At 35.2% G+C, this 16,580-nt stretch overlaps 1 protein-coding gene and 1 long non-coding RNA gene across 5 annotated transcripts in view; one reads left to right on the top strand and one right to left on the bottom strand.

Annotated features, from left to right (window-relative positions):
* The first annotated feature begins 3,953 nt into the window (after positions 1-3,953).
* Positions 3,954-16,580, top strand: part of LOC138328136 (circadian locomoter output cycles protein kaput-like) — a 31,421-nt gene continuing 18,794 nt past the window's right edge. For 2 of the 3 annotated variants that reach the window (XM_069274785.1, XM_069274784.1), the window contains exons 1-6: positions 3,954-4,215; positions 11,748-11,795; positions 12,020-12,168; positions 13,767-13,858; positions 14,989-15,078; positions 15,754-15,865. In XM_069274785.1, coding sequence (XP_069130886.1) covers positions 4,145-4,215; positions 11,748-11,795; positions 12,020-12,168; positions 13,767-13,858; positions 14,989-15,078; positions 15,754-15,865 — 562 coding nt within the window. In that variant the 5' untranslated portion in view covers positions 3,954-4,144. The remainder of the gene's footprint in view (positions 4,216-11,747; positions 11,796-12,019; positions 12,169-13,766; positions 13,859-14,988; positions 15,079-15,753; positions 15,866-16,580) is intronic. The other variant, XM_069274786.1, reaches the window with a different exon arrangement.
* Positions 7,683-9,256, bottom strand: LOC138328139 (uncharacterized). Of its 2 annotated transcripts, none has more exons than XR_011209169.1 (2): positions 8,786-9,256; positions 7,683-7,927 (listed from the first exon to the last, which is right to left on the bottom strand). It is a non-coding gene; the product is annotated as an uncharacterized lncRNA (long non-coding RNA). The 2 variants fall into 2 exon arrangements; XR_011209170.1 differs by having other exon boundaries at positions 8,790-9,256.

Here is a 16,580-nt window from a genome sequence, read left to right as displayed (position 1 = left end):
GACTGGTTTTCTTTGCCCGACTATTCACTTTAACATACATGTATATGTATATAGTTCCTGCATGTTTGGTTACAGATTTCATCTTGTAAAAACGCATTTTAACTGGATTAAAATCTATGCTTTATGTAGTCAGAGGGAAGAGAGAACACAGTCATCAAATATATGTGTATATGTACAAATAAGGAAGTAGGTCACTTATAAAGTCATGGTAGATTCTACAAACTATTAAATTAAAAAAAAAAATGCGACGAATAGTGACCCCGCCTTCTTTCGAAACTAGTCAATCAAAGTGTTACACACACGACGATACTGTTCCTCGATTGGTTGGCCAATCAGAAAAGTTTTGCAAACTGATCGTCGCCGAGCTGTACATGTGTGGGAGATCAAAAGGATCCAAACTGTTTACTGTTACAAGTTTTGCTTAAAGTGTACACGGAACGGAAAATAATATTTAGATATGTTATTCTGTTTGATCTCCTGACAAGAATGTTGAAAACCGCATCAAAATTTGCCGCTTCAGTACCGAGATACCGCCCTCCGAAGAGCTCGATTTTTACCTGTATATCGACTGCTAATCAGGGAATCGGCCGCTCACGCTGATTTGGGGAATAACCGGGTGTGACGTCACGAGGACAACGGCAGTGAGGTGCTTGGTAGTGGGGTTATAGTACAAAGGTGGACATATATGTATTCCTGAAATGGGGTTACGAGAATTTTACAAATATATATACAGTTAAAGGGACATTTCAGTCTAAGAGAACATTAAAATTTGTACATATATCGGAAAAAACCCAGTTCTTATGGAAATTAGATCAGTCGGTTTTACTGTGATATGCCTGAAAAGCCCATGGTTGTGACATGTGTGTAGATGTTCAAACTCGCTCGCTGTCCGCCATTACACATTGTGGTCAAACTTCTTGTATGCCGAACCCTGTCCCTTGCTCGTAGAGTAATGCAACTTTTGTCTAGAACTGCTCAAATCGTTATGACAGTAGTTTGTTTACCTTATTAGATGAATTATCTTGCCTAAAAATCATTTATCACCTTGTCAGTGGTTATGTAGTTTATTTGTTTAACGTTCGTGACTTTGGCTCGGGTATGGGTACAGCGTCTGTATTGTACCTGCTTAATCGTATTGATCAACGATTTGATATTTCAACGATATTAATTAAAATACTTAACAATGTCGTGGAATTTGTCAATGTTTTATGTTATATGTTTCATAAGAAATGTAGAACAATGCATTTATGCTATATTTTGCTTCTTAGTTATATAAAAGAATTAGCCTGAGTGAATTGTCCCTTTAAGATGACGTTTTAATTATATATAAAAATCGGAAATATTGCAACTGAAATCAGCCTAAATACATTTAAGTAGATTAGCGGAAACATGTATAAGTTGTTTCTGGTATAAGCCAGGTGTACCTTGTGTAAAAACTTTTAACTAGAAATCTTATCTCTGCTTTAACAGCTTACTAAATTAACAAACCTGGGGAATATTCAATTTTTATAATGTGATCTAAAACAGACGAATTCGAAAAATGATGGTCGTATGATTATCTATTTGAATATGTCTCTGTATAAATAAAAATTCAGTATAGACAATTAATTGGGGGGGGGGGGGGGGTAATAAAAATAAAAAATATTAAAAAAAAAACCCACTTGAGATATTGAATTTAAAATATCTAATTCATATATACACTGTAGCTGTAACGAATCTCTCTTCCTTTAAAGCTACATGCACATGTATGACGACAACGGTACATTTTTTGCTCATATAAATTATCATTGTTGGTATTAAAGGCCCACTACCTTTCCGGAGCAAAATTTGAAGGTTTCTTAAAAACATTAATAACAAAAGAAAATATATATCGATGGCTTAAGATGAGGTTACAACACCAAACATATGCAAGATTTCCTGTCTAATGTACGATAACAGTGGAGATTCATATCGCTGTTTTGCTGTCTGGCGCAGTAATAGTCAACTACCGCGCGGCATTTAGGACGACGGCGGGAAACATAAAACGACCCGCGTTAGGAAAATTAACATTTTATTTATTCTAATTAAACAGTTCTGAAGGTGATGATAAGTGTGCTAGTAAACGTATAGTTAATAACTTCTGCGACTCTACAAAATTATTGATCTCGTTTTACATTCCTGTTTTAAAAATTAAAAGCCGTTTCGGAAAGGTAGTGGCCCTTTAAATAATGATCGATATTGACCAAAATTTACAAGAATTGCATATCCGAAATCTAGCAACTATCAGAAATATCAAAATTTTGACAGTGTGCATTATATTTGCATTGTTCTTTCTCGACCTGCCATTTGTAAATAATTTTGTAGTTTCTGTTATAAAAATACATATACATGTAACCAGAAACATATATACAAGACAAATGTATACATGAGTCTTTCTGAAATATATACATCTAGTGATTGATTCACTTGTTATAGGTTATTTACGAATTGTGTATTTTACTGTAAACCAAGGATTTATAAGTGTAAACAAAATACACTGTATGACGTTATACAACAATTACATCGCTAACTTACCTGTGATCTTACTAACAAAGCGTGATAGGTCACTAAACACCTTTCTTACGTAATCTGGTTAGCCCCCTCATTAGTCTCGGTTGACCACGCGTTTTAGTTACTGCAGTATACAGGTAAAAAGATTTACGCAGCACGACATTGGCAATTCGGAAGTATTCTGATTTTGATACTTGATGTCTGATATTTGGATAAGACATTGACATCTTCAGTCTCACTTTTTTCGTCTGACCATTTTTTCCTGTTTGACCCGTGCATGATTTATTTTTCAATTAAAGACACTAATTATTGAACTTGAGCAAAATATCTACAAGTCGTCGGATGTACTGTTATGAAAGCTGAATGTATTTCGTCAAAAAACAAATGGATCGATTTCAGTTATAACGCAATTAGTAGATGCATTTACATATGCAAAAAATTCTGTTTAGAATCATACCTTAATTCGTATTGACAGGTTATATGAAAAAGTCAGAAATTTGTAAAGCGAGTTTGACCAGTAGACATTCAACGACACGAGACGGGTTTTTAATAATGATGTTTATGTGGTTACAAACACCGCAGATATACAACGTACGTGGATTATTATGTACATTTTACTGTTTATAATTATGCAGTAATCGCTCAGAGATGTTCATTTATCTACGAGAGGTACATATGCATGGTATAAATCCCTTTTTCAAGCGTATTCCAAACTAATATCTGTGGTTGAGGATAATATTAATTAGGTATCGGACATGTACACCAGTATTTGTGTCTTTAAAATCGATATTTACAAACAGAGAGTTTATAGTAGATGGCAGACACCGAAAATCGCCACTCTATCTTATATAGAGTAGAGTAGGTCCCGTTGTCCTCGTGACGTCACAGGTCAGGGGTCCCGAATCGGGGTCAATGGCTTGGGGCTTCAGGTGTGTTCTAGAAAATAGTCGCATTATCTTCAATACCGTAACCGCTATACTAAAGCTTGCACTTTCTCCATTCTTAATTTTATCCAATGACGCATTTATCAAGCCTTATATACCATGCAAACCATTCCGTGTAAGCGGTATCGCTGTATTTTAGAGTAAATGACACTCAAAAAGTTAAAAAAAAATCCTCCCGACCTACCGACCCTGTTTTTTTTTACCCTAAACAGACATATTTTTCCTCTTTTGATTCTAACGTTATTTAACGCAGGTAATCGCGTGGGTCCCGGCGATAACTTTAGTGTAAAAAATACGAAACTCACAAGTTACACTGAATATAAAGAGACCAAACGTTCAAATAGAAATAAAATTTATTTAACCAGTAAAACCAGAAAGATATAAAGAATATAATAACTTTTGAATGAAATCCGATAATATATAGACCCACGCATGAAACGGAATACGCAACTACCGCTGTAACTTACCGCCTAGTTGTGTGGTTACTTCCACATTCCGAATTCAACATGGCGGCGACTAGGCCTACACTGATGTCAGATCATGTTTTCATTACAGTATTTGTGGGTTTTACACCGGCGACAACTGCCTCACGGCATGATAATGAGTGATTGTCCACTGAAACTTGATGACGTAACCTCTCTGTATCTAGAATTTCTTTTATAGATAACGTTATGAATTTTGGCAAGATGAAAAAACTTCAAAGACCAGTATCGAGAATGACAACCGTTTCAACGACAGAAAGGTGGGCCATTTCTAATGTACTTTTTATACGCTGTGTTGAATAATTCTTCAAGCTTGCCAAATGTATTTAATACTATGACATAATGATCCGATGTCAATATTCGATAAACTGAATGTTATCAAATGAATAGCTAGACTAAAATATTGGTGGTTCCGGATAAGGCTTGGAGCTTTAGATATTTTAGCAATGTTCACCGTTATCAGTGGCAGCTGTTGATCAACAAAAACTGTCGAACATATGTGAACATAAAACAACCATATGATAATGAAATGGTAACACTAAATTAGTTGTTTTTTATATATATATAACATCGTTACATGATGAATTAACAAGGTCAACAACTTCTAAACATATCATATGCATGTTATGCGTGGGAGAATGAAAGATATTCGTGCATTATCATACATGTAGATAAAATTGAGGTACATTTTTGTATGGTTTGGTATTTTTGAGAATTTATTCATGGAACATTTTTCTATTCAAATATCAATATTTTACTATATTAATATACTGTAAATATAAAATCTTTCTATATCATATCTAATTATTTTCTTGTTTTTGTCTGATTAATGCATTAATCTTACAGGTTAGGAGAGTACTCTTTCAGAAACATGTATATATATATATAAAAGATAAGTAACTTATTTTTACTATCAACAAATTTAAATGTTGTACCCTTAAAATTTACATGTATATATATATTATGCAGTGCCTTTTCAATACACAATATAATTTGCACTCCTTTATTGAAATGGCTGCTATTTCTATGATAAATAACAATTATCACGTCAGAACAGCAATATAGATTGCCAGCCTTGGAGATAAAGTTAAAACATAAACCAATTAGATGTGAGCTTCTCTGTGTATAACTTTGAAAACAAAAAAAGGTAATTTTGCTGTTTTGTCGTGTGGCGTCAGTGACAGTCAACTACAGCACAACTAGCTGTTTTAGATGTTGCAGGAAAACATAAGATGACCAAGGTTATCAAAATTAACATTTATTTGTTTGAAATTTTTCAGAAAGTAATATGTGAAATGATAACTGTAGTAGTAATGGTGTAACTAACAAGTTTTATGACTCCACAAATTATCAAAGCTTGATTTACAGTTAAAATTAAAATCAGTTTGGGAAAAGTTGTAAGCCTTTAACAGTTATACATAAGAGGATAATTAATTTTAATAAGTAATAAAAAGATTCTATAAATTTAGTAATTCTCAAATGGTGTGGGGACAGGTTTGTGAAGAAAAAATCATGTGTGATATATCAATAAAAGATAAAACACAGGACTGGTTTTGAATGTATAATTCATGAAAAAAAAAAAAAAACCCTAATTAAGCTTATTAGGAGGTTCCAATCTCTATGTATATATACCTGTAATAAAGGATGTAAATTTAGGGGTACCATCTAATAAAATGTGTCATTGTTATGTACAATATTTTTTTTATAGGCATGGGGGGTGTCATATTTTAAAGTGAATAGTCGGGCAAAGGAAACCAGTCTAAATGCGTTCTTTGGCCTTCCAAAAGTCATTGTATACCATAATGATGGTCAAGTTCTGCTTACGGTGTCCAGTTTTGACCATTGAAATTTTGGGGAAGCCCCGTGTAAATTTAGCACAGTTCTAAATATAAATTCTCCAAACTCTTTGAAAACGAGGTTGCGTGGAAATGTCAACATGGACATGTGTTTCTCAGTCGTGTCGGTTTCGTTTCGTGTGATAAACCACTAATGCGGTATGCAAATTGTTGTTTTGAGATGATAGATTTGATGCAAATGAAGTATTCTTACATTAATGACAATGCTTTGTAATCATTTTTCGATAAAAGCATCTTGTACATGGAAATCGACACAAATATTCGGCCGATGCAGAGATGGGGCCCCGGCAAGGGGCAATTATTGCAGCATAGCATTCGTCGTATTTCACATCAACCGAATCATGAAGGTTAAATACAAATAATCGTAACATAATTTCCCATTTAAAACCACACGAAAACGTTCCATAGAACGTCCATGCATGTAGCTGTCAAAGATGTGAAAATAAATTAGCTCATACATAGATATTTTACAAGTACAATATATGTGTTCAATTATTCGTGTAGTTTTTTTTGCAGAGATTTAATTAAATTATCTATGTCTCTGGTTGGTTGTTTTTTTGTAAACAATATTTGAGTTCTGGAGAGAGATGACATGAATGTCCAGCTGGAAGGAAAGAAACTTTTATGATGTATATGTATCGTACAATGTATATATGTAAACGTACATTCCATGTAGCTGCTATAGAATTACAACTAGGAAATTCTCTCAAACATTGATAATATTTAATTCTTCACATTCATGTAGGCCTATGCTGTGAGAATTAACACATCATATATATTTCCAGAAAACATATAGGCCTACATGTATGTTACTTTCCTTTTCTGTTGTTTCCTGTTCTTTTTTGTGCTCTGGAGAAAAAGATGATTGAGTTGAAGAAAAGTAATTAATTAAGAGAAATGTGTACCACAGTACTTTGTCTGTAGCCGAGGGGTTCTATACTGTTTTAATAGTCCAGTAATTAATAATTAAATTGAAAATTTCAAAATTAAGATGAAATTGTAAATTCCATTTTTGAATGAAGTGGTTCCCCTCTTTTGAGAGTACACAGTGTGTATACCCTTTTAGGTTTTTAGGAATAATACCTGAATAGGAACCTGAAATAACATGACAATCAATCAGGTATGTGTGTGTTGGGGGGGTGGGGGTGGGGGGGGGGGGGCTAAAAGACAGAAGAATCATGAGGTTGGGAAGTTGTAACTTGAGTGGGGGGTTGAAATATAGAAGAAATAGCTACAGATAACTGGAAGTGGAAGGGTGCTTTATCATTGATCTGGTCATTGCATATTTGGGGTTTACATGGCTTTTTTTTGGTTATTTAGTCTCATTGATTTTGGAGCAACTTTGAATCCATATTGTACTGTATATCTTTCTTTTTTCCGTGTGTAGCTATTTCTTCTGTATTTCACCCTCCGCCCAAGTCACAACTTCCCAATAGGTACCACTTTTTTGTTTAGAACTCAAATCAAAGACAGATGTACATAGTACTACATACTACATTTTAGTCTATGTGTTTGTCATCACTGTTACTACAGTATTAATACATAAATGGTCTATGTACAAGTTACACATAGACAATAAATGTGAAATTTGGTTCAGACAAAAAGATTTTTAACATTTCAGATAACTTGCTAGTTTTATGGTTTTATTTATATGTTGAGTCTACTCTCTTGTAAAGTAGAATTTAGAAATCCTAAGACAATGTTATCTATATTGCTATATGTAAAAAAAATCCTTATATTTTAAAAGTAATTGAAAAGCTATCTCACAAGCCCTGACAAACAAATGGGCAGGCATATGGATGCAAGAATTATAATCACTGGATCTAGAGGACTAATATAAACAAATATTTCTACAAAGTTAAACAATGAAAAAGTATTGCATCATAATTTTATTTAATGATTACAGTTGAAAGGAACATTCAATAAATTAATACTGTTTAAATGTTCTGTTCATGATCTTCTAGGTCCATATTGGAAAAGTTTACTTTCAAGAGCACTCTAATCAACATTCTTCAGTCTTCATATGATGCTAATTGTATGTATATGTATACATACACTTGTATACAGGTCCAAGGGATGAACTTTCTGTATTCATGTCACTATGCATGCATGGTGCCTGAAAAAAAGAACCAACAATTTTTTTATATCTGTTGAATATGACAAAAATTGAAATGATCAATTTCAAATATATATAAATGAATAAATGTAGGTTCATTCTACAGGTTTTTTTTATTTTAGAGAAAACATTTTATAAGTTGTGAATGTGTCACTGATGCATTTGATAGAATCAAATATTGTTTCAAAAAAGATACAAAATTCATTATCTATTGTTCCCAACAAAAATTCAGAATAATTATAAATGATACATGGCTGCAGTACATTTCAACTCTGTAAAGTTTGTCATATACACATGAACCAGGTACAGTTGTAATAAATATACAAACACTATTTATTATTATGACCAGAAATAATATTGTATGTGTCCTCCAAATATATCTAAAGAACAAGCTAAAACCTACATGTACATATGTATATGTGTATATCAGAACATATACAATACAATTTTACCAATTAACCTACAATGTAAATCCTATATACAATGTATGTGTATAACACTACCAGAACATGTACAGAACAAAAATTTACAAATTAAAAATCTATAAATATATACATCAGAACTGTATGAATTGACCGGTAGCATAATATTATAGATTAATTGAAACAAATCTTAGCTTGATAATGCACTAGCGGTTACATTCTAAGTGTACATGTATTACAACGGTACATTTTATAAATATACAGGGCATTCATTACCCCTAAAGAGGCCCCACGAAAGAACCGCTATTTACCCCAGGGTTACGTTTTACGCGATTGGGGAACAGGTATGAAACACGTGACCATATGTGACCACTCATTTATGAAAAAAAATACTGCTAGGGACTATTTACATAATGATCAAAATACGAAGACTCACTCACTATCAGCTGAGCAGGGAGTACCGGGTAGTAGGCCTAGGTACGTACAGTAGCGGTCCGGAGCCGCGTGCTCGTTTGAACTGTTCTCTTCACTATAACAAGTTGTATTAACACTCTCCATGCGTCGTAATGTTTACCGAGTCATTTGTTGGGATTGTCGCTGCTCCATTGCCTTTCCTATCGCATTTTAGGTGAGTCAGTTGGTTGTTTTGGCGAAAACCTTTTGGTTCAAAACTACGGTAGCCATGTTTTGTTTACTACGGAGAGTGTTGGATGTTGCGCATGCGTTAAGGTTGAACTGCACTCTTAGCCGTCCGGGAGGACTTTTAGGATTCCCATAGATATTATTATTTTCTTCGCATGTACAGCGATTTTGACGGAAAGTTTTATTTTTCTAATTCATAAGAAATTATACCGGATATATTAATACCATTTTTACCGATTTTACAGTCACTTGCCCGACTATTCGCTTTAAGACAACTCCCTTAAGTCTAGAAATGTGTCAAAATAGGTGGGGGGTTTGGGTTGGTTAGTCTTATTTGCGGTAGGGTCTTATTATTTGCAGTGAAATACAGAACGTGTATATAAGCAACAAATACCAAGGTATATTCAATTGAAACAATATTTGTCAGATTATACTTAGATATGCCCATTATATACATTGTATCAATTGAAGTAGTCCTTATCTATGGCTTTTTAGCTCACCTGGTCCGAAGGACCGAGGTGAGCTTATGGGATACCGCAGCGTCCGGCGTCCGTCGTCCGTCGTCCGTCGTCCGGCGTCCGGCGTCCGTCAACAATCGACTTCTTCTCCATAACCACTGGTCGGATTTCAACAAAATTTGACTGGTAGCATCCTTATGGGCTACTAACTAAAAATTGTACAAATGATGAGGCTGACCCCCCAGGGGGCTGAGGGGCGGGGCCAAAAAGGGTCAATTTGACTATTTCCATATAAACGACTTCTTCTCTGAAACCAAGCATGGGATAGCACCCATAATGCAATGGTAGCATCTTTATAGGGTGGGGATTCAAAATTGTACAAATGATGGGGCTGACCCCCCAGGGGGCTGAGGGGCGGGGCCAAAAGGGGTCAATTTGACTATTTCCATATAAACAACTTCTTCTCTGAAACCAAGCATGGGATAGCACCCATAATGCAATGGTAGCATCCTTATAGGGTGGGGATTCAAAATTGTACAAATGATGGGGCAGACCCCCCAGGGGCCTGAGGGGCGGGGCCAAAAGGGGTCAATTTGGCTATTTCCATATAAACAACTTCTTCTCTGGAACCAAGCATGGGATAGCACCCATAATGCAATGGTAGCATCCTTATAGGGTGGGGATTCAAAATTGTACAAATGATGGGGCTGACCCCCCGGGGGCCTGAGGGGCGGGGTCAAAAGGGGTCAATTTGGCTATTTCCATATAAACGACTTCTTCTCTGAAACCAAGCATGGGATAGCACCCATAATGCAATGGTAGCATCCTTATAGGGTGGGGATTCAAAATTGTAAAAAAAAAAAGGGGCTGACCCCCGGGGGCCTGAGGGGCGGGGTCAAAAGGGGTCAATTTGGCTATTTCCATATAAACGACTTCTTCTCTGAAACCAAGCATGGGATAGCACCCATAATGCAATGGTAGCATCCTTATAGGGTGGGGATTCAAAATTGTACAAATGATGGGGCTGACCCCCCGGGGGCCTGAGGGGCGGGGTCAAAAGGGGTCAATTTGGCTATTTCCATATAAACGACTTCTTCTCTGAAACCAAGCATGAGATAGCACTCATAATGCAATGGTAGTATCGTTATAGGGTGGGGATTAAAAATTGTACAAATGATAGGGCTGACCCCCGGGGGGCCTGAGGGGCGGGGTCAAAAGGGGTCAATTTGGCTATTTCCATATAAACGACTTCTTCTCTGAAACCAAGCATGAGACAGCATTCATAATGCAATGGTAGAATCGTTATAGGGTGGGGATTCAAAATTGTACAAATGATGGGGCTGACCCCCCGGGGGCCTGAAGGGTGGGGTCAAAGGGGTCGATTTGGCTTTTTCCATATAAATGACTTCTTGTCTGCAACTAAGCATGGGATAGCACCCATAATGCAATGGTAGCATCCTTATAGGGTGGGTATTCCAAATTGTGCAAATGATAGGACTGACCCCCCGGGGGGCCTGAGGGGCGTGGTCAAAAGTGGTCAATTTCCATATTAATGACTTCTTCTCTGCAACTTAACATGGGATTACGCTCATAATGCAATGGTTACATCCTTAAAGGGTTTGGATTCAAAATTTTGCAAATGAAGGGGCTGACCCCCCGGGGGCCTGAAGGGTGGGGTCAAAAGGGGTCAATTTAGCTATTTCCATATAAACGACTTCTTCTCTGCACATAAGCATGGAAGAGAACTCATAATGCAATGGTAGCATCCTTACAGGGTTGGAATATGAAATTGTACAAATGATAGGGCTGATCCCCGGGGCCTTAGACGGCAGTAGATGCGGGGTCAAAAGGTCAATTAGGCTACTATTTTCATATATATTACTTTGTCTCTGAACCTATGTATTGGATAGCATATTTGTATGGTATCAATAGCATCATTTTAAGGTTGTGATTCAAAATTAAACTTTGGGAGTCAATTTTGCTAATTTTTCTAATGATTGTCAGTCTTTGTGATAATTACTAAAAAAAAACCAGGTGAGCGATACAGGCCCTCTGGGCCTCTTGTAACTTTTACAATTATCAGGGGCTTCATTATCTTTCTGGAGAGGCGATACAATTGCAATTTCAGGGGGGTACTTTTCTATACTATCTGTATGATATATAATGTAATTTAGCCTAAATCGGGCGGTACTACATTTAGGTGTAACTTGCAAAATGTAATGGGTACTGCCTGATAATGAAACCCCTGAATTATACATAAAATGATAGAATTATAAATAATTCCCAACTGTTTTGCAGTGAAAGTGTCTTCAGTGAATATGGTGACGACAACAAAAACAACAAAAGGTAAATTCATACACTTTATCAGATCCATATATACATAGAGATTGGTTAAAGAATCCAACCATCAAATGCATCTTATCAACTATGTACTGACAGTACTGGGTATATTATTTTGTCTTTAAACCACAAGTTTAAAACTAAATATATTATATTAAACAAAATATACTGACAATAATGTGTTCACATGTTATTATGCAAGCTTCATAAATAATTCATACTTTTATCAGAGTTAATCGGAACATGAGTGAGAAAAAACGACGTGACCAATTCAATGTGTTGGTCAATGAGCTGTGTTCTATGGTTTCCACAACCAACAAGAAAATGGACAAATCAACAGTCCTGAAGTCAACGATTGCTTACCTGAAGAATTATCAAGGTATGCCAATATCTATATTGCATCTTTCATGCTGATACCAGCAATATTGATAAAGGGCTATGTAAGCCAAAGCCTAAAAAATTCAATATAAAACATATGCTATATACTGACCTACCCATGGAATTTTACCCTGATCAAATATTTTATTTTTAGTGCGAGTGCACTCGTTCTATTATTTTCCTTGTCGGGTGTAGAGTCTGTGTACATCCGCTATGCGCAGATTCCAACTGTGCACACAATACCAGAAGTCAGTGTCTAATAGCGTTTAATTGATTTTGTCATGGGTTAGTGACACCAAACTTTCAAAAACACATATTAAGATATCCTTGTCAGCGATAATCTACTATGAATTAACAACAATGACATTACTCTGTGCTGAACACATTGTTTTGTGTAAACTTCAAGCGGCGTATCATACAAACTCTTGCATTGGTCACAATATTCTAAGCATCTGATTGATTTGGAAACTTCCGGAACAATACAATGAATTCAGGTTTATACAGTCAATAAAAGAAAGTGATGAAACGGATAACTTCTAGAACCGGCTACATATCTAGTTTATTTCACATCATTCTAGGTCCTAGGTGTACGTTGCACTATCGCTTACTTAACTCTAGCCTGTGACCATAGACCGCATTTGCTGCAGTTCTAATTAATATTTATAAAATTACACAGCTTTGCGTAAGAGAAACATATTAAAAATCATTATAAAATATCAGTCTGAGTGTCTGAGCTCTAGATCTAATGTACCTCAGAAAGGTGTTCAAGCATGACACAGGTAAGTCACCACGTGCACAGAGACTGGACGGTGTTCCAGTGGACGACTATTTTGAACAGCGAAACAAGTGTATAGTATCAATATCAATATGATAATAAACACACTTTTATGTAATAAAGAACTTCAAAGTAATTTCACATTAAAAGCTCTGATGAAGTTGAGAAAAGTATTACAATGCACAAAGGGCGTACACCATCTCCTTGAAATAGTCCCAAGGATAAAAAGCGAAAGTGCTACGTACACCTGTTGCAGAGGATGATTGAAATTAAGGTTAGGAAGTATTTAGCGAGCACTTAATGTCTAACAGACATATTTCTAGTTTCATTTTCAATTTCATTTGAAAATATTTTATTGGGAACCCAATAAATATAAACATAATTATAATATAGATCATAAATATAATTAAGTACATTGTATTAGCAATTGGATTGGATAACAGGCAGTCTACACAAATCCGTTCCAATGTCCGGAAATGACAAAAATCGGTAATTTTTTATAAATAAATATAATAAAGGTGATGAAAAAAAAGCTTAAAATGAAGAAAAAATAAATATGTAATAGAATACCACGCGGGTCAAAGAAGAGTAATATATACAAAAGAAATATAAGCAGAATAAATAGTATAAAGTAAACAACAATAATTCAAATCATATACAATTTATATAAAGTTAACATATAATTTAGAAAAGAAAAGAACAGAGCTGGTATAGGAAATATAAACCATCATGCACACACACTTTCAATGAACTTTTTTTTATCTATTTTGTTTGTTTTTGACTGTATTCTGTGAATGCATCACAATGCAATCTATATATTACAGAGACTGCCGAGCAGGCACAGGCTCATGAAATCAAGGAAGACTGGAAACCATCATTTCTGTCTAATAATGAGTTTACACATTTAATGTTGGAGGTAAGATATACTTACTGTTCTCTGAATATATATTCAGGGTTGATTCTCCTGATCTTTATCAATATATACATGTACACTGCAGGCAATGTCATTCACATCATACTCTATCCATGGCACCACAATTCTCATTAGGAAGATTTACCGTTGATTAGTCACAGCTTCCAATGATTGTAATTTTATATCTATCCCCAGCCAAACATGTATGTAGGGGATATTAAATTGGGTTCTGGCCGTCCATCCGTCCAAGATTCTTTTCCAGCTATAACTCTAAAACCATTTGATGCAGCTGCTTGAAACTTTTTGTATTTATCAGACAAGTGTCATAGTTGTCCATTTTGCTATTGCACAGTGAGACCTTCCATTTTCTGTATTTTTTCCGTCACCATGGAAGCTTAGTAAAAAATACCATGTTACTGTTTCCTTTTTTTCCCGGTTTACAACACAAAAGACGTTCAATGCAGCTCCTTGAAACTTTCTGTATATATCAGACTAGCAGCAATTTATGTAGGATTTTTAACCCAAGTTCAGAAGACTAATTTTAAAGTTTTGATGAGTCCCATTACAAAGAAATATAGAGGTTTATCAAAATTATAGTGAGTCCCAAAGGAAAATCATGATTCAAGGGCTCGTCTAGACGAGTCCTGTAAATCACTGAACTAGTGCCATAGACTCTTTGTCATAAATCATATTGGTATTTTTACTGTCACCTACTTTAAAAATATAACTGTTATACTTTACTTTGAGATTAATATATAGGTACTTGTATTTGGGTTTTAGTACCAACTGCAGGGGGGTGGGGTGGGGGGGGGGGGGGGTAATGCCACACTTTGCGATTCCTTGTTTGACAGGAATTTTGTGACATTACAATCACAGAAATGGTTGTTAGCGACTGTAAATTGTACTTCACTTATGTTGGTTTGTTTATCTCCAAACCCCTGATATAAATATACATTTACTAGAATAATTATTTTCAAACTTGATAAAAATAACTCTTATGTGCATATGTAGTTAAAAAAAGTTAAATGTGTTAAAGTGAAAAGTTTATATATCATCAGTTGTACAGCGTTGACAATATGATGATGACATTGCTTTACGTAGGCTGATCTTGTTGTTTATTTGACATTTTACAGGCCTTGGATAGCTGTCTCTTTGTTTTCACACAACAAGGAAGATTTCTGTATGTCTCAGAAAGTATAACATCCCTCTTGGGTCATTTACCAGTAAGTTTATTATCATACTTCCATAAATCAAAATGAATAGGTAACCATGGCAACATCATTCTGAGTGTAACGTTACATTGATGATGACATGCCCAATGTATTGAAATGAGTAAACATTTTTGGATTCAAGCTGTTTCACTATTCCTTTAGATTGCTCTACTTACTGTGAACGTTTTGTGTTTCTCGTGGGATCTGTCAACTGGGTTATACTCATCTTTGGTCCCATGTGTATATTGCACTATCATTTACTCTACCCTAGGGAGTATATGCCACCCTGGAACAGAGGATGTGTTATACTGAACTTCACAGAACCATCGGTACAGGCATTGGATCTCCTATTCTTAGTATATATATACTGAATAGTTGGTGAATTTTGCGGGTGTATAATTTCGCGCTTTACTGGTTAGAACATATTCCCAGGGGTTATTTTCGCGAATTATCTTTGTAGCCTTCAAAAGCGTCATTCTTATGACAGACTATAATACAAGAAATCATGATTATGGTAATTTCAAGAATTAGCATGGATCCACGAAATTGAAACCCTCATGAATATAAGCAAATAGTAGTTAAAAATGCCAAAAGTTTGCTGATAGCTGAAATTAAAAAAAAAACAGTTTATGATACTGTAGAAACATTGAGATTAAATTTCATACTAGTTGTGTTGTTTATTTTCAGGATGATCTAGTAAACAAGTATGTGTACAGTTATGTACACGAGAACGAGAAACAGAACCTCTACAACATGTTGTTTCACTTCAGTATGCTGTCCCCAGAGGAGATGGAAAAAGGTTTGTTTTTCTTATAAATTTTACTCAATGGTTTCCATGATAGTCATTTTCTATAAATCTCAGTATTATGACAAATTTTCATTCAGAAAAATCCACCTGAAAACCCTTTTCAAAATATAAATACAATATAAATTGCTACATTACTATGCATTTGTATAGACAAAACTTGTTTGTTCCCATATAACCTACATGTACTCCTTCTTTTTACACTTTTGTCCTATCATTTTCTTGACTATAAGAGGTATAAAAATTTGGCGAGGGCATTTCCAACCAGTTTACATTTTCTGCATCCAAAATGGCTGCCATGTACAGCCTATTATTGTTCAAAATTGAACTGCTTATAGATACATATTTAACTACTGCTCCGATTTGCCTGGAATCAGTTTCAATATGTAGTTTAAATCAGATTATGATTTTTAAAGTGAAAAATACCATACAGTAATTATAAGTAAAAAAACAAATTTTGTGTCTGTTTCAAAATTTCTAAAGTAAGAGTTATCTCGCTTTATTCACTAATCAGCAGAGATCCGTTTTAGGTCCAAGTTCAATTTTGTTGTATTTTAGCCAACCATCATCAAATGGTGGGGCTATACAAATCGCTTTTCGTCCGTGGTCCGTCGTCCATCCTTTCGTCTGTCCATCTGTTAACGTTTCTTGTTACCGCTATTTCTCATATGTAGATTCCCCCAGGGCCCTAGTTGTGCACATTGCATTT

This window comes from Argopecten irradians, chromosome 7 (assembly GCF_041381155.1).
Source record: "Argopecten irradians isolate NY chromosome 7, Ai_NY, whole genome shotgun sequence".
NCBI classification, from domain to species: domain Eukaryota; kingdom Metazoa; phylum Mollusca; class Bivalvia; order Pectinida; family Pectinidae; genus Argopecten; species Argopecten irradians.
Note: the sequence above shows the minus strand (reverse complement) of the source record. Positions and strands in the feature narration are given on the sequence as shown.